This window comes from Pan paniscus, chromosome 15, assembly GCF_029289425.2.
Source record: "Pan paniscus chromosome 15, NHGRI_mPanPan1-v2.0_pri, whole genome shotgun sequence".
In the NCBI taxonomy this organism is placed as follows: Eukaryota; Metazoa; Chordata; class Mammalia; order Primates; family Hominidae; genus Pan; species Pan paniscus.
Window position 1 is genome coordinate 37,132,745 of NC_073264.2, and position 21,156 is coordinate 37,153,900.

The 21,156-nt window shown below is 46.0% G+C and overlaps 1 protein-coding gene and 1 pseudogene across 1 annotated transcript in view; both read left to right on the forward strand.

The window, feature by feature from the left end:
- The first annotated feature begins 642 nt into the window (after window positions 1–642).
- LOC106635471 (nuclear transport factor 2-like) lies at window positions 643–1,676 on the forward strand (annotated as a pseudogene).
- Window positions 1,677–7,182: 5,506 nt separating this feature from the next.
- BRMS1L (BRMS1 like transcriptional repressor) overlaps window positions 7,183–21,156 on the forward strand; it is a 48,734-nt gene continuing 34,760 nt past the window's right edge. Inside the window, exons 1-4 of the mRNA XM_003821188.3 lie at window positions 7,183–7,545; window positions 12,621–12,711; window positions 14,191–14,318; window positions 16,058–16,137. Of these exons, the coding sequence (XP_003821236.1) occupies window positions 7,404–7,545; window positions 12,621–12,711; window positions 14,191–14,318; window positions 16,058–16,137 (441 nt within the window). The 5' untranslated portion in view covers window positions 7,183–7,403. The remainder of the gene's footprint in view (window positions 7,546–12,620; window positions 12,712–14,190; window positions 14,319–16,057; window positions 16,138–21,156) is intronic.

Sequence of the window (21,156 nt, forward strand, 5' to 3'; positions counted from 1 at the left end):
GCAATGTTCACTGAGGCAACTTTTTTTTTTTTTTTTTTAAGACAGGGGCTTACTCTGTCTGTCACCCAGGCTGGAGTGAAGTGGCACAATCACAGCTCACTGAAGCCTGGACCTCCCAGGCTCAAGCCATCCTCCTACCTCAACCTCCCAAGTAGTTGGGACTACAGGCACGCACCACCACGCCCAGCTAATTTTTGTATTTTTTGTTGAGACGGGGTTTCGCCATGTTGCCCAGGCTGGTCTCCAACTCCCAATCTCAAGCGATCCGCCTGCCTCAGCCTGTCAAAGTGCTGGCACTACAGGCGTAAGCCACTGTGCTGGGTCTGAGACAAATGTTTTTAATAGTGAAAAAATTGGGAGCAGCCTCCCTGTCCATTAATAGGTAAATGGGTAAACTGTAATATTCATTCAATAGAATATATTTACTAAATGGAACATGTTATGGCAGGTAAAAATAACTGGATGAGAGCTACCTGAATCACAATGGGTAAATCTCAAAAACGTCACTAAGGAGAAAGTCAAGTTGTAGCATATGTAATGCATGAGACCACTTAAAAATATGAGCATTTTGAGACCGTGCTGGGTTGCCGCCGCCGCTGCAGCCATCGTGCCAGCCCCTCGGGTCTCCGCGAGGCCGGCTGACGGTCCAGAGTGGGAGACAAGCCAATTTGGGAGCAGATAGGATCCAGCTTCATTCCACATTACTACCAGTTATTTGATAACGATAGACCCCAACTAGGCGCAATTTATATTGACGCATCATGCCTTACGTGGGAAGGACAACAGTTCCAGGGGAAAGCTGCCATTGTGTTGAAGTTGTCTAGCCTTCGGTTCCAGAAAATCCAGCACAGCATCACCGCGCAGGACCATCAGCTCACGCCGCATAGCTGCATCATCAGCATGGTTGTGGGCCAGCTTAAGGTGGATGAAGACCGCCATCATGGGGTTCCACCAGATGTTCCTATTAAAGAACATCAACAATACTTGGGTTTGCACCAATGACATGTTCAGGCTCGCCCTGCACAACTTTGGCTGACCTCTCAGCAGGCACTCATGCTGTTTCTTGCTCCCTCCTCTCCCCAGTGCTATTCCCACTCCTCCAGATGCTCCAAATATCATGCACAAATGAGCAGGGCCGCGGCGGGAGTGGGTGCAGTGCGCTGCTGCCGCCGAGGTGTTGTGCATGATGTTTGGACGCTAGACTAGTTGCATCTGACGGGAGAAGTTTGTATTGTACCAGCGCATGCCTTGGAAAGACTTAAGTAATGCAAAAGATTGTCCTTTTTTTTCTTTTAATCTACTGACAAGTTGCTCTAGCAACCCAAAGAAGTGAAGAGAAAGAAGCTGCCTCACCGCCCAGACATTGATTTGTTCAGATGTTTCAATGCCTCATGATACAATAAAACCACAAGATCTTTCTAAAATAAAAAATAATAAAAATAAATAAATAAATAAAATAAAAATATGAGCACTTTAAACAGGCCAAACAATACTATATATTATTTTTGGATACATATACAAAAATAGTATGTATAGATGCATGGGTAACCAAAGCACATGGTAACCAAAAACAGGATACTAGTTACTCTGGAAAGGGAAGGAGAGAATTAGGATTGGGAAGCATTGGAAGCAAATGTAAAATGCTAAGATTTGACAGAGCTGAGAGGTAGGTACTGTGTTACATATGCAATGTTCTGAATACCTTTCTCTGTGTTTAAATATTTATGACTTAAAATATTACACAAAACAGAATAGAAAAAAAGTATACCCCAAAGAAGATAGGGGAGGAAAACTAGAAGGAAAATGCCAAAATTACTATATGTCTACTTTGTACCAGAGCAAACCCAGCAGGAGACGGAGTGTTATGGGATTATCTACCAAGAATTATGATAGGCATGTTATTGGAGAGAATGACACTGAGCCAGGAGCTAAATTCTTCAAAACATGAGAGGGAGTGACCCTGGGTTATATAGATGACACCCACATATATACTGTGTGGTATATCCTGATGACAACCTGGCAGATTTTAGGGAAGAGGGAAGCAGGAGCCTCTGGATGGAAGAAGGAGAACGAGGAGCATACCTACTCCATGACAAGGCTCAAGAGGAGGAGGAGGGTACAAAGGAAGCAAGGTCCTAAGGGAGAGCCATATTTCCTTTAGAACAAGAATGTTGAGGGAACAGTTCAGGGAAGAGAATGAAGATATAGGAGATTTTGATGATGACTGGCTATGAGTTTCAGAGCTCTACAAATATGTAAATATGAATGGATTAATAAAAAGTGAGACTTAAATATATCTAATGTTTATATAGGCCCTATGCAAAATGTAAAGTGCTACATAAATGTAAGGCATCCTGGACCTCCCAACTGCATAATAATAATATAATAATAATAATCATTATTACCCTTTTAACTGCCTTGATTAAGGAAACTTCATTCTGCTTCCATGACTTTATTTTGTATTTTCTAAATCAACAAAATTATTTTTTAGCCTTATTAACTTTTCCCTATTATGGTTCTTCTCACATTCCCTACGCATCTTTTCTAAAATCTGTTTGAGAGGAGGTGAGAGAAACTCTTGCCTTAGGCAAAATACTCTCATGCAACTCTAATTGCATAATCTCCTATTATTCTGTCTGCCTTAAAATTAAACTTAATGATGACAGGAATTTTAGAGCTGGAAGAGAATTTAAAGTTAACACACTGCAAACTTCTTATTTTACAACGGATCAGAGATTATGTGGTTTGCCAAATTTTATCAGTTGGTTACTAGGAGAACAAGGCTAGAACCCATGCCTCCTCCTTTCCACCTTTCCTGTTTTTCCTGGAACAGCAGAAACAGAAAGCAACCACTAGAGGCGCACTGTATGCCAGTGGTTGCACACAGATTTTTATGTCAGACTACCCAAGTTCAAATCTTAGATCTGTTATGTAGTAGCTATGTGACTTTGGCCAAGTACTCTAACTGCTCTGTGCCTCGGTTTTTTCATCTATAAAATGGAGGGCATAATAGTATCGACTTCATAGGATTGTTATGAGGATTCAGTGAATTAATGTACTTAAAGCACATAACACACTTGGCACATTGAGTGACCAGAAATCTAATTGTTACGATTTAGCACACACTCTGATAGCTGCTGATATTTAGAGGCCAGGGATTTTACCCACAGCTGTCTTTGTTTGATCTGAAGTTTAAAGAACACAAACAAAACAAAACAAAAAACATCACTTCAGATAATGTTTATAGTTCTAGATATTTCACATAGAGATCCAAATTTCCGGTTTCTCTTTGAAATCAGAAGGTCTGACATCGGTAGGCCAAAATTCTCAGGTAGTAACAATTGGCTGGGGCCAAATGCAGCTGCCCCCTTTAATCCGTACCACTCATGTAAAGCTTACATCTTTTAACTTGACCTGCCTGACTACTTCATGCCTTTGCACTTGCATTTCAGCTTAAGACAACCTCTGCTCTCAAGGAACTCACAATCCAATAGGTGAGACGCATTTGCTAAACAGTTTACAATATATTGTCATAGGAACAAGTATAAACTTGCAAATTTCAAAATACAGCAGTCAACTGAAGGAACAGGAGTGCCCTGAATGGTAGAGGGGCTGACGGTGATATGTGTTGTCTAAAAAGTGGCTTTGAAAAAGAAAAGGAGAGGAACAGGGTTGTAAAGGAAATAGAATGTGCAAAGACACTGAAATGGGAAATAGCTTGTGTGTTTAGAAACTATAAGGAGTTCAATTTTGGACAATACTGTAAAATGAGAAAGGGAGAAGTAGGCTGACACTAAATATAATACACATCCCTTATTTTGTATTTTACTCTGTAAGAGATAGGTAGCACTTAAAAGGTTTTCTGTCATTAAATTACAAATCTAGGTTGGGTACAGTGGCTCACACCTGGGAATCTCAGTGCTTTTGGGAGGCTTAGGTGGACAGATTGCTTGAGACTAGAGTTGGAGGCCAGCCTGGGCTAGACCCTGTCACTAAAAAAAACAAAAATATTAGCTGGGCATGGTGGCATGTGCCTGTGGTCTCAGGTATTTGGAAGGCTGAGGCGAGATGATCGCTTGTGCCCAGAAGTTTGAGGTTGCTATTGCACTCCAGCTTGGGCGATAGAACGAGATCTTGTCTCTAAATAGATAGATAATTAAATAAAATTGCAAATTTAATTGCATATTTTTGGACCTTGTCTTTGAGAATGCAATGCTATACAATCCACAATATTCTATGAACTTTTTTTTTTTTCTCTTTGAGACAGGAGACAGGGTCTCACTCTGTCACCCAGGCTGGAGTGCAGTGGTGCAATGTCGGCTCACTGCAATCTTGACCTCTCAAGTTCAAGCAATTCTCTCACCTCAGCCTCTGGAGATTGGGTTTCACCATATTGGCCAGGTTGGTCTTGAACTCCTGACCTCAAGTGATCCACTCGCCTCGGCCTCCTAAAGTGTGGGGACTACAGGCGTTAGCCACCCTGCCGGCCTGTACTATCTTTCAATAGCAAATTGCCACTTCAAGAAGAAGAAACCCTGTCGTTATAAGGGGTAAAATATAGTTTGTTTGTTTTTTTTTTTAATTGATTATTCTTGGGTGTTTCTCGCAGAGGGGGATTTGGCAGGGTCATAGGACAATAGTAGAGGGAAGGTCAGCAGATAAACAAGTGAACAAAGGTCTCTCGTTTTCCTAGGCAGAGTGTTTGTGTCCCTGGGTACTTGAGATTAGGGAGTGGTGATGACTCTTGAGGAGCATGCTGCCTTCAAGCATCTGTTAAACAAAGCACATCTTGCACCGCCCTTAATCCATTTAACCCTGAGTGGACACAGCACATGTTTCAGAGAGCACAGAGTTGGGGGTAAGGTCATAGATCAACAGGATCCCAAGGCAGAAGAATTTTTGTTAGTACAGAACAAAATGAAAAGTCTCCCATGTCTACCTCTTTCTACACAGACACAGCAACCATCCGATTTCTCAATCTTTTCCCCACCTTTCCCCCTTTTCTATTCCACAAAACCGCCATTGCCATCATGGCCCGTTCTCAATGAGCTGCTGGGCACACCTCCCAGACGGGGTGGCGGCCGGGCAGAGGGGCTCCTCACTTCTCAGTAGGGGCGGCCGGGCAGAGGCGCCCCTCACCTCCCGGACGGGGCGGCTGGCCGGGCGGGGGGCTGACCCCCCCACCTCCCTCCCTGATGGGGCGGCTGGCCGGGCGGGGGGCTGACCCCTCCACCTCCCTCCCGGACGGGACGGCTGGCTGGGCAGAGGGGCTCCTCACTTCCCAGTAGGGGCGGCCGGGCAGAGGCGCCCCTCACCTCCTGGACGGGGCGGCTGGCCGGGCGGGGGGCTGATCCCCCCACCTCCCTCCCGGACGGGGCGGCTGGCCTGGCGGGGGCTGACCCCCACCTCCCTCCCGGAAGGGGTGGCTGCCGGGCAGAGACGCTCCTCACTTCCCAGACGGGGTGTCAGCCGGGCGGAGGGGCTCCTCACTTCTCAGACGGGGCGGCTGCCGGGCGGAGGGGCTCCTCACTTCTCAGACTGAGCGGTTGCCAGGCGGAGGGTCTCCTCACTTCTCAGACGGGGCGGCCGGGCAGAGACGCTCCTCACCTCCCAGACGGGGTTGCGGTGGGGCCGAGGCGCTTCTCACATCCCAGACGGGGCGGCGGGGCTGAGGCGCTCCCCACATCTTAGACGATGGGCGGCCGGGCAGAGACGCTCCTCACTTCCTAGATGGGATGGCGGCCGGGAAGAGGCGCTCCTCACTTCCTAGGTGGGATGGCGGCCGGGCAGAGAGGCTCCTCACTTTCCAGACTGGGCAGCCAGGCAGAGGGGCTCCTCACATCCCAGACGATGGGCGGCCAGGCAGAGACGCTCCTCACTTCCCAGACGGGGTGGCGGCCGGGCAGAGGCTGCAATCTCGGCACTTTGGGGGGCCAAGGCAGGCGGCTGGGAGGTGGAGGCTGCAGCGAGCCGAGATCACGCCACTGCACTCCAGCCGGGGCACCATTGAGCACTGAGTTAACGAGACTCTGTCTGCAATCCCGGCACCTCGGGAGGCCGAGGCTGGCGGATCACTCGCGGTTAGGAGCTGGAAACCAGCCCGGCCAACACAGCGAAACCCCGTCTCCACCAAAAAAATACGAAAACCAGTCAGGCGTGGCGGTGCGTGCCTGCAATCGCAGGCACTCCGCAGGCTGAGGCAGGAGAATCAGGCAGGGAGGTTGCAGTGAGCCGAGATGGCAGCAGTACCGTCCAGCCTCGGCTCGGCATGAGAGGGAGACCGTGGAAAGAGAGGGAGAGGGGAGACCGTGGAAAGGAGAGAGGGAGAGGGAGAGCAAAATATAGTTTTAAGATTGGTCTGCAAATGAAGTTTCCTTATCCGTAAAATGGGAATAACAATGGCACCTAACTCAGGGCTATTAAATTGAGAATTAAACTCACTAAACCCATGTAAAGAGCTTACCAAGATACCTGATACAGCGGATAAATGGTCACTTAATGAGTTATGATACCTATTGAGGCTTCCTTGTCTATGTACCCTTTTTTTGAGAAAGTACATCTCATTAAGTATGTATTTTTCATTGAAAACTAAAGTTAAATCAGGACTGATGGCATTTTCCGACTGCATTTGGTAAAAAATAAATGCCAAAAATATTAGATTGAAAATGCCAAGATAAAACTTCCTTACCTTCTGTATTGTAAAAGTTTCAAGAATAATTTAAAGATTTTTGCACAACATAGAAAGTGCAAGTTATCGTCTATAGTTAATAATTAAATAAAACAGTTTATTAATGGTAGGTAATAAAGGTGCTTAGTAAAAGAGATGGTTCTCCAGTTCCCCAGGCTCAATGAGCAGGCAAAGATCCTTTTAGGCAAAAGACATTTTCACATCTAACAGTAACATCTCTGATGGTCAGGCAGGTCAAACAATCACTTGGCGGGAAATAGATAAATACAGACTAAATTCGCACAATCTGTTTCTGTTTAGTTTATAAACTGCGATCCAGAGTGTCAGCTTTCGTGCCTTGTGGGACTTGAAGTCCAGAAGGAAGAAGTGATCAGGGCTGCCGAGGGATGGAAGCGTGCAGCCCCTGCAGGTCTGAGACCTATGAACTACAACTCCCGGCAAGCATCGGAAGGCCGCGTCGTAATTGCGGGCAACCAATCGTACCAGAGCAGGGCAAGCCCCGCCCTCTGGCTCGGTGGAAGGCCTCCGCCAATGGCAGAGCTCCCATCGCAGAGCCTGCGGGTTAGGTTGTGAGGCCCGGGCCGGGGGCGGGGAGGAGCCAAGGGGGCGAGCAAGCTCGGCGGCTGGGTGGGTTGGGGCGTTCCGCGCGCCCTTCATTGAAGCGGCGGTGGCCGGGCTGGGCGCCGGTAGTGGAAAGCGACGGCGCGGCTGGAAAATGCCAGTCCATTCCCGAGGGGATAAGAAGGAGACCAACCATCATGATGAGATGGAGGTGGACTACGCCGAAAATGAGGGGAGCAGCTCCGAGGACGAGGACACTGAGAGCTCGTCGGTCTCCGAGGATGGAGATAGCTCAGGTGCGCGACCCACTGCTGGGACCCTGAGTCCCTGCGCCCAGCGCGCGACAGGCCGCTCTCCGCACGCCAGGCGGCTGCGTCCTGCTGGGAAAGCGGGGCGGGGACAGAGGGAAGGGGCGGAGACTGGCTTTGGGCCCTGGGCTGCACCCGGACCGGTCGCTGGGCGCTGTCTGGCTCCTGATGGGTCCCGGCGGCGGGGCGGGGCGGGCCTGGGCTTGTCCAGCTCCCAAACGCGGCGTGGTCCTGCCCCCGGTGGTGCTCTGGAGCGACCAGCCCAGGCGGACAACTTCCCGCAGCAGACAAACTGGAAATACCTCCTCTCCCCAGCCCACCGACCTCTTTCCCTATTTTCACCTTTGCAACCCTCACTTCTCAGCGCAAGTGGGTTGCCGGGACAGAGGGTCGGCTTAGTAATTAACCTCAGTTTGCAAGTCAACTTGCCGGTCAGCACTTTTACATCAGTGTCTTTTCGGGGGCTAACTTGAGAGCGGTCCCGTTCAGTAGCTCCCTGAAGTTTGCAAGACTGAGAGGAAGGGACCAACATTCGGGCTCATTTTGGATCTTCATATGCTTATAAATTGGCTGAGTTTTGGCAGCGTTGAAAATTCTCCAAGTCTTTTCTTCCCTTCAGTTTTTTCTAACTTTGGGCTGTTTTAAATTATTTTGGGTGGGGGAGAAGGAGGGCAGATTAACACCACAAATAAATTTTGCAAACTTTTAGGAATGGTTATTCTAAAGTGAAATGGAATTTGTGATTACCGGGATTATTTTCTTTCGATTCAAATGATGGAGATGAGACTGCTTCTTTGTCTTGGCCTGATTTTGGTCATGTAAAGGAAGCATTGATGATAGGTTGATGACAGCCTAGTATCACCCAGGTGCCCTCTTTTCATGTTTCCCTTGCAAAGCAAATCTCCATGGAAGGATATAATTTCAATCAGTAAATCAGCCATCCAAAAATATTTATGAGTGACTTCTTTGTGCAGCACTGGACAGTACTCAATATGAGGGATAAATAGTTATTATCTGGGCTCACTTAAAAAGCTATCATAAGTCACCACTTGATTAAATTGCCAAATGAATGCTTAACTAAATGTTGCTGTAGGAATTCAGAGGCAGAGGAAATCGTTTCAATATTGGGTGGTCACAAAGGCTAGCTGAAGAAGGTGGGATTACCTTAGTTATGTTGAAGAATGAGTAGAATTTGGGTTGGGGTGGTGGGTATCCCTGCAGGGAGAGGGATGTAAGAAAAAGTACAAGGGCCAGAGTTTGGGGCTTATTCAAAAGAGCATGAAAACCTTGGGAGAAGGAGTTGAGCTCGGAAAAGAACAGGAAAGTATAGATGTGAGTGATTTCAAAGAAAGCACAAAACAGGATTGATGAATGCAAATTTAGGATTGAAGGTAAGAGAAAAACCAAGATACAAGGAGAGTGGCAGTAGCATCAACAGAAATAGAAAAGTGAAAGATTTGAGATGAAGGTGAAAGAAAAGAGTATTTCAGACATGTTGCTTTTTTTTTTTTTTTTCTCTCTTTGAGATGGAGTCTCGCTCTGTTACCCAGGCTGGAGTGCAATGGCGTGATCTTGGCTCACTGCAACCTCCGCCTCCTGGGTTCAAGCAATTCTCCTGCCTTAGCCTCCCGAGTAGCTGTGATTACAGGCGGGTGCCACCACACCAAGCTAATTTTTTGTATTTTTAGTAGAGACAGGGTTTCTCCATGTTGTCCAGGCTGGTCTCGAACTCCTGACCTCGTGATCCACCCACCTCAACCTCCCAATGTGCTGGGATTACAGGCATGAGCTACCATTCCCAGCCTTTTTTTTTTTTTTTTTTTTGAGAAGGAGTTTTGCTCTTGGCACCCAGGCTGGAGTGCAATGGCATCATCTTGGCTCACTGCAACCTCCACCTCCAGGGTACAAGCAATTCTCCTGCCTCAGCCTCCCGAGTAGCTGGGATTACAGGTGCCTACCATCACGCCTGGCTAATTTTTTGTATTTTTAGTAGAGACGGGGTTTCACCATGTTGGTCAGGCTGGTCTTGAACTCCTGCCAGGTGATCCACCCACCTCAGCCTCCCAAAGTGCTGGGATTACAGGCGTGAGCCACCGTGCCCTTCCAGACATGTTGCTTTTTTTTTTTTTTTTTTTTTTTTTTGAGACAGAGTCTCACTCTGTCGCCCAGGCTGAAGTGCAGTGGCGTGATCTCAGCTCGCTGCAACCTCCACTTCCGGGGTTCAAGCGATTCTCCTGCCTCAGCCTCCCGAGTAGCTAGGATTACAGGCATGCGCCGCCACGCTCAGATAATTTTTGTGTTTCACCATGTTGGCCAGGATGGTCTTGAACTCCTGACCTCAGGTGATCTGCCTGCCTCGGCCTCCCCAAGTGTTAGGATTATAGGTGTGAGCCACCGTGCCTGGCCGACGTGTTGCTTTTGGAGTGATGGCAGTATGCTTAAGATTGCCCAACTGACAAATGGAAATGTGACATTGGAACCTGCCTGATATGGGAAGGGGAGAATAATTTGTAAGTCATCTGCCTTGCCATGAAAGTAGGTGAGATTTCAAAAGCGAGGAATATAGAGAAAGGAGACTGTATGGGAATATATTTCCTTTTTTTTTTTTTTCTTTTTTTTGAGACAGTCTTGCTCTGTCACCCAGGCTGGAGTGCAGTGGCACGATCTTGGCTCGCTGCAACCTCTGCCTCCTGGATTAGATTCTCCAGCCTCAGCCTCCTGAGTAGCTGGGATTACAGGCATCCTCCAACACACCTGGCTAATTTTTGTGTTTTTAGTAGAGATGGGGTTTTGCCACGTTGGCCAGGCTGGTCTTGAACTCCTGACTTCAAGCGATCCACCCGCCTCTGCCTCCCAAAGTGCTGGGATTACAGGCGGGAGCCACTGCACCTGGCCTGTTTGTGAATATGTTTCTTAGATCTATAAAGTATTTTGTCTTCAGATGTTCTTGCATTTATGATAGGAGCAAGGATCTCATAAAATTCTATTTGTTAAAATTCTCCCCCTATAATTTTTATGTTGACTCTTGTGATTTTTAACTTTTAAAAATTCCATCCCAAAAAATAATGAACAACTTAATTTTTGAAGAATGTGATAATAATTTGAACTGCAAGTCAAAATTTTAAGTGCAAAGAAATTGTTTAAATAAATTTTGCAGTTTGCTTCTGTTAAAGCATCTCTGTTCTACCATATGTCTTTCATGTTAAACTTTCACAGTGTTTTCTTCTCAAATGTTGGTGCTGAGCAAATTCTAAGGCTACGGAAAAGCCTCTACTATCCAGAGAACTTGGATAGTGAGTCATCTTGAGGGACCAAGTTTTGAGTAGCCAAGAAGTAAGCAATCAAAAGCCAGAAATATTTTTAATCTGTTTTAGAAAATTAGAAAAAAATGAGTCAGCCTTCCATGTTATATAAAAATAATTGAACATGATTTAACTCTTTCTCATAGTTTGACTTTTATTTGATGAAGATCAAGATGCAGATCATTTTGTGCTTCAGTTATTTTGATGAATGAATATATGTGATGTGAACATAGAAAATGTGGACTATAGGACAGACCTGGTAATTAACAGTTGCTTTCCTTAAAAAGTTTGTATTTTCCTCCTCATTTGCCTCTTTCTCACTGATAGTAATATGGGTAGACGGAATAAGGGAACGTAGGAATGGCAGACCAGGAGAGTCTGTGGTAAACATAATAAGATTAGTTTTCCTTTTTCTTTTTTTTTTTCTTTTTTTGAGATGGAGTTTCGCTCTTGTTGCCCAGGCTAGAGTGCAATGGCACGATCTTGGCTCACCACAACCTCCACCTCCTGGGTTCAAGCGATTCTCCTGCCTCAACCTCCCAAGTAGCTGGGATTACAGGCATGTGCCACCACGCCCAGCTGATTTTGTATTTTTAGTAGAGATGGGGTTTCTCCACGTTGGTCAGGCTGGTCTCGAACTCCTGACCTCAGGTGATCCGCCTGCCTCAGCCTCCCAAAGTGCTGGGATTACAGGAGTGAGCCACCATGCCTGGCCTTTCTTTCACTTTTCTTTATTTTTGAGACAGGATCTCTGTTGCCCAGGCTGGCGCAGTCTTGGCTCACTGCAACCTCTGCCTATCAAGTTCAAACGATCCTCCCACTTCGGTCTCTCGAGCAGTTGGGACTACAGGCATCCACCACTATGTCTGGCTAATTTTTGTATTTTTATTAGAGATGGGGTTTCACCATGTTGCCCAGGCTGGTCTTGAACGCTTGAGCTCAAGCAATCCTCCAGCCTCAGCCTCCCAAAGTGCTGGGATTACAGGCATGAGCCACCACGCCCGGCCACTTTTCTTTTTTTATGTGACAGGCAAATCAGCCATGTGAGCAGTTCTGAAAGAAGAATCCCAAAAATGTTTTTGAGCAATGTTAGCCTTTAAAGGACACAGTCATTTTGGTGCTACATTCTGGTGAGTTGGTGGAAAACAAACCAAAAGTGGGCTAATTACTTTATAGTTATAGCTTATAGTCAGTCCTTTAAAGTGATTTAAAAATGAATAAAAGTAAGAGGGTCTAGAGACCAGTATAGTTTTATATACTCATCTGTATTTTAGATTAAATCTATAGTGGATTTTTTTTTTTTTTTTTTTTTTAGACTAGGTCACTCTGTCACCCAGGGTGGAGTGCAGTGTCACAATCATGGCTTACTGCAGCCTCCAACTCCTGGGCTCAGGCGATCCTCCTGCCTTAGCCTCCTGGTAGGTGAGACTACAGGCTCATGGTACCGTGCCCAGCTAATATTTTTATATTTTGTAGAGATGGGGTCTTCCTATGTTGCCCAGGCTGATCTTGAAGTCCTGGGCTCAATCTGTCCTCCTGCCTTGGCCTTCCAAACTGCTGGAATTAGAGGCATGAGCCACTACGCCCAGCAGAAATTATTATTTTTGATAAATCTTGTTTATTTTCTTTTAAGGCTTAATATAGGTCTTCTCTTCATATTACAGTTTTTCTTCCTATTTGAATTATGTTCAGATATATTTGAGATGTTCAGATAAATTTGAAAATTAAGTTTATCTTTTATATTTGCCTTTTTATTAACAGAAATGGATGATGAAGACTGTGAAAGAAGAAGAATGGAATGTTTGGATGAAATGTCCAATCTTGAAAAACAGTTTACCGATCTCAAAGATCAGTAAGTAGTGACTTTAGAAGGCCATTGTCACTGAATCTCAACCTTGTCACTTGTATACTAGCACAAGAGCAACTAGATTCAGTCTCAGCTGTTTTCCCTTTTGTATTTTATGCGACTGACCAATTTGAAAGAGGCTTCAACTATTGTTTGTCTACTAAAGACTTCATTAACTAAACTGAGGGTTTGGAGGCAGGGGTTTTTTGTGGGCTTGAACCCAGGAGTTGGAGACCAGCCTGGGCAACATCGGAAGACCTGGTCTCCATAAAATATTTAAAAACTAGCTGGATGTGGTGGTACGTGCCTGTGGTCCCAGCTACTTGGGAGGTTAAGGCAGGTGGATCGATTGAGCCCAGGAGGTCAAGGCTGCAAGTGAGCTGTGCTCGTGCCATTGCACTGCAGCCTGGGCAACAGAGTAAGACACTGTCTTAAAAAAAAAAAAAATTAGTTCTGTCCTGCAGGATTATTGCCAAAAATAAACACTGAGTTGTATCATACTCTAAAGGTATTGGTGACAGCTGGCAAATTAGAGTATTTGTAAGTGGCCTTATAAATAGGAGTAACAGGGACCTCCTGCCCCATTTTTGAGTTCCTTGTTCATTGAGCAACTAATTTTGTTATGGCTTCTTCATTTGTAGTTGAGACAAACTTAGTATGTCAGGTCATAAAAACATTGGTTTTACCTTCATTAGTCTACTTCCTCTTTGCTCTTTTAAAAAATTAAGTAGGCTGGGCCGGGCACGTTGGCTTACGCCTGTAATCCCAGCATTTTGGGAGGCTGAGGCGGGTGGATCACGTGGTCAGGAGATCGAGACCATCCTGGCTAACACGGTGAAACCCCGTCTCTCCTAAAAAATACAAAAAAAAAAAAAAAAAATAGCCGGGCACCTGTAGTCCCAGCTACTCGGGAGGCTGAGGCAGGAGAATGGCGTGAACCCAGGAGGCGGAGCTTGAAGTGAGCGAGATTGCGCCACTGCACTCCAGCCTGGGTGACGGAGCGAGACTCCGTCTCAAAAAAAAAAAAAAAATTAAGTAGGCTGAATACAGTAATACTGACTCCTTTTCAGGAAAGGTAGAGAGAAGCCAAGTAATTATTTATTTTGACAACTGGTAATGTCTATTCAAAATGATTTCTTTGTTTCTTTTAAACTCAGTGTTTAAATGACCTTTTCTCTTAGAATTGGTTTTATTGTTCTGTGGTTAAAACAAAAACAAACATTAATAGTGCCAAAAAGTAGTTATTTCAATTTTTTTTTGTATTGGGAATTGACCATTAAAGAGTGATAGATAGATATCTGTTTTGTGATTATGTGCATAAAGTCAAATAATGTAACTGAGTTCTCTGCTTGAGATCAAGGCAAAATATATTTGATAGATTATTAGAATATAAATGATATTGGGAACAAATAATGTATAGAAATGGCAAATTGTTAGCCTTTGTTGAGATTTTTACATTAACATATTAATTTTTGCTTTGTTAAGACTTTATAAAGAACGATTAAGTCAGGTGGATGCAAAACTACAAGAAGTCATAGCTGGAAAAGCACCAGAATACTTGGAACCGCTGGCAACTTTACAGGAAAATATGCAAATTCGTACAAAGGTAGCAGGTAGGAAAGTGAAGAATCTTTTCCATATATAGAATGTAAACTCTTCAGTAGCTTTAAAAGGTGTTTATCAAGTAAGTGTTTTATGTTGATGGGATTACAAGCATATTTACATCGACCAGAATATTTTACTTTTAGTTAGCCCACAGTTACTGTATTTATTAAATACCTCTTGCTTTGCTCTGCTGCTGTAGGGGATTAAAAAAAAAAAAGCCCTGAAGTTGTTTACAGTGTTGTTGAGAAGATAGTTCCACATTTGGTGAAACAACTGGAAACCATGATACTTTCATTAAGAGAGACTGTTACTATCACACTTTAATTCCCTATTAGATAAAGTTTAAGTGTTCTAGGCATTTTTTTAATATGTAAAAGTGATAGGATTTTTTTTAATTTATAAAAAAATTTAAAAATGTTTGATCAGGATATTATAGAACAGGAAACTTGCCTTGAACTAGATGATTTAATTTTTCTTTTTTACTTTGATAAGTTTGGTTACTCATTTGTGGCTACAAATAAACAAAGATGCACTATATTTGTATGGTTACATTTCAGTCTTATGTTTGTAAATGGGATCCAGCCTCAGTATCATGTCCTGGCACTCATAATCAAGGGATATATATATGATTTTTCATAGTCAAAAACCAAACTTTAATTAGTGGAGATGCTGGTTGTTTTTCTCTTATGTGGCACTAATTGACCCTTATGTACCTGTTAGATAATACCTAAGGCATTGTTGATAATAAGTTCTTTTTACTAAATCCTCCTTTAACCAAATTTTATTTTTGAGTGCTTAATATTATGTAGATGATATGATACTCTTCACTGCTATCTTTACATATTGACTTAACATACCCTTAGAAGTAAAAATATCCCTAATTTTCTTTGTTCTTTTAGGTTACATGGATGATCAGGAAATATTACTTGAGTTGATTATTTACTTTTCTACTCTGGCCTCTTTTATATTTTGATTTTGCAGAGTAGTGTGTGTGAATGTGTTGCTGATGACATAGTTCCAGATATCTGTCTCTTGCCTTTACTATACAAAGAGAGATAATTACATTTCTAGGGCCAACTATGGCATAAAGCTTAGAATACATATCCAGAGCTCTTTGCGTGCCGTTTTTGTAGTGACATATTTGCATGGCCATGTTACCTATTTTATACTATTGTCCTGTTAGGGTCTAAGTTAAACTATCTTGGGTATCCATCCTCTAGATAAAGTCCTGTCAGGAGCACTCCAGACATAATTGATTTTGTTATATCAGTTTATATACATTTACTCCTCGTGGATTCTTTGGATTGAAAATGATAGTTTAAAAAAAGTGGTTTTGGTGGGGTATAGTATCTAGCTGTTACTCTGAGTATATGTGATTGATGACACCAGAGTTTATTATCTCCGTTTCTATTTTGAGAAACTTGAGAGATTGTTTTTCACAGGAAAAGAGTTTTATTTTCATTTTGATCATTCTGTATCAAACATTTAGGAGTAATCTTTAGAAGAATAGATTAAGAACAAAAACTAGCAGTACAGTTTCTTTCTAGCTCTTATAATTTCTAATCTTTTTGGATATATATTTTAAGTGAGACTTTTTATTTTTAGTCTTTAAAGACAAAGTTAGACTCACTTTTCAATTTTTTCTTGATCCATCTTATTAAATACAGTGAGGACAGAATTCCTGTAGGGAAGTGATAATGGAACTTCTCATTGCTAACATAATCAGAGTAATTGTGTTTGGTTGCAGGAATCTATAGAGAGCTCTGCTTAGAATCTGTAAAGAACAAATATGAATGTGAAATTCAAGCTTCTCGCCAGCATTGTGAGGTACTGTCATTTTGCATAACTTTTAAGCTAATTTCATCTCTTCAAGCCTTTTCTGAGTGTAGTAGTTAAAAAAGTAAACTAAGTAAAACAATATTAAATAGTACTTTAGCTCATCATTTGTGTGTGATTAAAAAAAAAAAAAGAATAGAGTTGCATTGGAAGCTGTATTGGAGATAGGTCACAAAGAAAGGACCATAGAAAAAAACTGAGATAATTTTAGAGGTTTTGCAGCTGTTACTTTAAAAAGACTTTGCAACGATTATGTCACCTGGCATTACTGAAAATATTAGTATAATTAGTATAATGTGGATTAGATTTGCGAAATATACACTCAATGGTGCAGTTAGGATGTTGGGCTATAGAATTAGTTTCTGTCTGTCTAGACCTATTTCCACATCTTTGGGCAGAATTCTCTATTTATGGGAAAAAAATAGGTATATTTTTCTGTATATTCTGTTTATTTTGCATTTAACCCATTTATGCTGAAGGTTGCAATTTTTTTGTGTGTGTGAAAAATCAGATCTTGGTGATGACCTTGAGCAGTAGGATATAAATAACTCCCACAAGCTTAACATTCCAGTAATGGAACACTAGGCATAAATGGGTTAAAATATTTATAGCATTTAAAAAACATAGTGCCCAGGCATGGTGGCTCACACCTGTAATCCCAAGAGTTTAGGAGGCTGAGGCGAGAGGATTTCTTGAGCTCAGGAGGTCAAGACCAGTCTGGGCAACATAGTGAGACCCCCCACCTCTACAAAAAATAGAAAAATTAGCTGGGCATGGTGGCAGGTGGCTGTAGTCCTAGCTACTCAGGAGGCTGAGGTGAGGGGATTGCTTGACCTTGGGAGGTTGAGGCTGCAGTGAGCTGTGATTGTGCCACTGTTCTGCAGCCTGGGTAACAGAGTGTCACCCTGTCTCAGAAATAACTACAACAACAACAAACAAAAAAACCCCATAGTGCCCATTTTGCAGATAACTTTTTATCAAATCTAGACAAGATTATAGATATACAGGTAGAAATAAGAGGACAAGTTCTATAACGATTCTTCTGTCACTTTAATGTGCCGTAAACTAAGAGTAGTTAGGTATAAAAATGATAGAGCTCATTGTTTCATTTTCATAATTACAACTGAGATTGATTATCTTTTTGGCGTTTACTAGCTGCTTGGATATTTTTTCCTAAGAAGTGCCTATTTGTATTTCTTGCCTTTGTGTTGGCTTTTAGTCTTTCCCTCATTGACTATATAAGTTCTTTATATATTCTGGCTATAAATGCTTTGCTGGTTGTATGCTTTGCAAATCTTTTTGCCCAGGTGGTACGATGTTTTCACTCTATCTGATGACTTGCTGCAAAGAAGTTTTACATTTTAATGTAGTTGAATTTATTATCTTTTTATTTATGGGATGTGTTTTGTTTTCTTTTGTTTTGAGACAGGGTGTCACTCTGTCACCCAGGCTGGAGTGCAGTGGCATGATCATGGCTCACTGCAGCCTCTACTCCCCTGGCCTCAAGCCATCCTCCTGCCTCAGCCTCCTGAGTAGCTGGGACTACAGATGCATGCCATCACACCCAGCTAATTTTTAAAATTTTTAGTAGAGAAGCGGTTCCACTATGTTGCCCAGGCTGGTCTCAAATGCCTGGGCTCAAGCAGTCCTCCTGCCTTGGCCTCCCGAAGTGTTGAGATTACAGGTGTGAGCCAAGGATGTGCTTTTTGTGTCTTCCTATTTTGAGGTAAAAAGATGTATTTTCCTTTAAAAGTTGAAATTTTGCTTTCAATATTTAGATTGCAAAACTACCTTTAATTAGTTTTTGTGTATGGTATAAAGTATAGTTCTAGGCTGGGTGTGGTGGCTCATGCCTGTAATCCCAGCACTTTAGGAGGCCGAGGCGGGCAGATCACCTGATGGCCATTTTCACGATATCGATTCTTCCTATCCATGAGCGTGGAATGTTTTTCCATTTGTTTGTGTCCTCTCTTATTTCCTTGAGCAGTGGTTTGTAGTTCTCCTTGAAGAGGTCCTTCATATCCCTTGTAAGTTGTATTCCTAGGTATTTTAATCTCTTTGTAGCAATTGTAAATGGGAGTTCACTCATGATTTGGCTATCTGTTTGTCAGGAGTTCAAGACCAGCCTGACCAATATGATGAAACCCTGTTTCTACTAAAAATACAAAAATTAGCTGGGTGTGGTGGCATGCGCCTGTAATCCCAGGTACTTGGGAGTCTGAGACAGGAGAATTGCTTGAACCCAGGAGGCGGGGGTTGCAGTGAGCTGAGATCGTGCTATTGCACTCCAGCCTGGGCAACAAGAGCAAAACTCTGGCTCAAAAAAAAAAAAAAGAAAAAGTATGGTTCTAATTTTATTTTTTTGTGTATATGGATAGGTAATGTCAACACTATTTATTACATACACCCTTGTTTCCCCAGAACTCAGCAATTTTCTCTCTTTTGTATATCAAATGCCCATATATGAGCTGGCCTGTTAATAACATTTTTCATTTATTCCATAAGTTTCATTTGTTCTGTTTGGCTATTTCTGCACCAGTATCACAGTATCTTTTTCTATTGCTTTTAGTCTAGTAAGTCTTGATAACTCTGTGACTTGATACTCTTACTTTGCTCTTTTTCTTCTTCTTTTTTTTGAGGCAAGTTCTTTTTTTTTTTTTTTTTCTTTTTTATTGATCATTCTTGGGTGTTTCTCGCAGAGGGGGATTTGGCAGGGTCACAGGACAATAGTGGAGGGAAGGTCAGCAGATAAACAAGTGAACAAAGTTCTCTGGTTTTCCTAGGCAGAGGACCCTGCGGCCTTCCACAGTGTTTGTGTCCCTGGGTACTTGAGATTAAGGAGTGGTGATGACTCTTAACGAACATGCTGCCTTCAAGCATCTGTTTAACAAAGCACATCTTGCACCGCCCTTAATCCATTCAACCCTGAGTGGATACAGCACATGTTTCAGAGAGCACAGGGTTGGGGGTAAGGTCACAGATCAACAGGATCCCAAGGCAGAAGAATTTTTGTTAGTACAGAACAAAATGAAAAGTCTCCCATGTCTACCTCTTTCTACACAGACACAGCAACCATCCGATTTCTCAATCTTTTCCCCACCTTTCCCCCCTTTCTATTCCACAAAACCGCCATTGTCTTCATGGCCCGTTCTCAATGAGCTGTTGAGTACACCTCCCAGATGGGGTGGTGGCCGGGCAGAGGAGCTCCTCACTTCCCAGTAGGGGCGGCCGGGCAGAAGCGCCCCTCACCTCCCGGACGGGGCGGCTGGCCGGGCGGGGGGCTGACACCCCCCACCTCCCTCCCGGACGGGGCGGCTGGCCGGGCAGGGGGCTGACCCCCCACCTCCCTCCCGGACGGGGCGGCTGGCCGGGCGGGGGGCTGACCCCCCACCTCCCTCCCGGACAGGGCGGCTGGCCGGGCAGAGGGGCTCCTCACTTCCCAGTAGGGGCGGCCGGGCAGAGGCGCCCCTCACTTCCCCGACGGGGCGGCTGGCCCGGCGGGGGGCTGACCCCCCCACCTCCCTCCCGGAGGGGGCGGCTGGCCGGGCAGAGGGGCTCCTCACTTCCCGGTAGGGGCGGCCGGGCAGAGGCGCCCCTCACCTCCCGGACAGGGCGGCTGGCCGGGCGGGGGGCTGATCCCCCCACCTCCCTCCCGGACGGGGCGGCTGGCCGGGCGGGGGGCTGACCCCCCCACCTCCCTCCCGGACGGGGCGGCTGGCCGGGCGGGGGGCTGACCCCCCACCTCCCTCCCGGACGGGGCGGCTGGCCGGGTGGGGGGCTGACCCCCCCCACCTCCCTCCCGGACGGGGCGGCTGGCCGGGCGGGGGGCTGACCCCCCCACCTCCCTCCCGGACGGGGCAGCTGGCCGGGCAGAGGGGCTCCTCACTTCCCAGAAGGGGCAGCCGGGCAGAGGCGCCCCTCACCTCCCGGATGGGGCGGCTGGCCAGGCGGGGGGCTAACCCCCCCACCTCCCTCCCGGACGGGGCGGCTGGCCGGGCCGGGGGCTGACCCCCCCACCTCCCTCCCAGACAGAGCGGCTGGCCGGGCAGAGGGGCTCCTCACTTCCCAGTAGGGGCGGCCGGGCAGAGGCGCCCCCCCCCACCTCCTGGACAGGGCGGCTGGCCGGGCAGGGGGCTGATCCCCCCACCTCCCTCCCGGATGGGGTGGCTGGCCAGGCGGGGGGCTGATCCCCCCACCTCCCTCCCGGACGGGGCAGCTGGCCGGGCGGGGGGCTGACCCCCCCACCTCCCTCCCGGACGGGGCGGCTGGCCGGGCAGAGGGGCTCCTCACTTCCCAGTAGGGGCGGCCGGGCAGAGGCACCCCTCGCCTCCCGGACGGGGCGGCTGGCCAGGCGGGGGGCTGACCCCCCCCACCTCCCTCCCGGACGAGGTGGCTGGCCGGGCAGAGGGGCTCCTCACTTCCCGGTAGGGGCGGCCGGGCAGAGGTGCCCCTCACCTCCCGGACGGGGCGGCTGGCCGGGCGGGGGGCTGACCCCCCCACCTCCCTCCCAGACGAGGAGGGAGGATGCTCCTCACTTCTCAGACGGGGTGGCTGCCGGGCGGAGGGGCTCCTCACTTCTCAGACGGGGCGGTTGCCAGGCAGAGGGTCTCCTCACTTCTCAGACAGGGCGGCCGGGCAGAGACACTCCTCACATCCCGGACGGGGCGGCAGGGCAGAGGTGCTCCCCACATCTCAGACGATGGGCGGCCGGGCAGAGACGCTCCTCACTTCCTAGATGTGATGGCGGCCGGGAAGAGGCGCTCCTCACTTCCTAGATGGGATGGCGGCCGGGCAGAGACGCTCCTCACTTTCCAGACTGGGCAGCCAGGCAGAGGGGCTCCTCACATCCCAGACGATGGGCAGTCAGGCGGAGACGCTCCTCACTTCCCAGACGGGGTGGCTGCCAGGCAGAGGCTGCAATCTCGGCACTTAGGGAGGCCAAGGCAGGCGGCTGGGAGGTGGTTGTAGCGAGCCGAGATCACGCCACTGCACTCCAGCCTGGGCGCCATT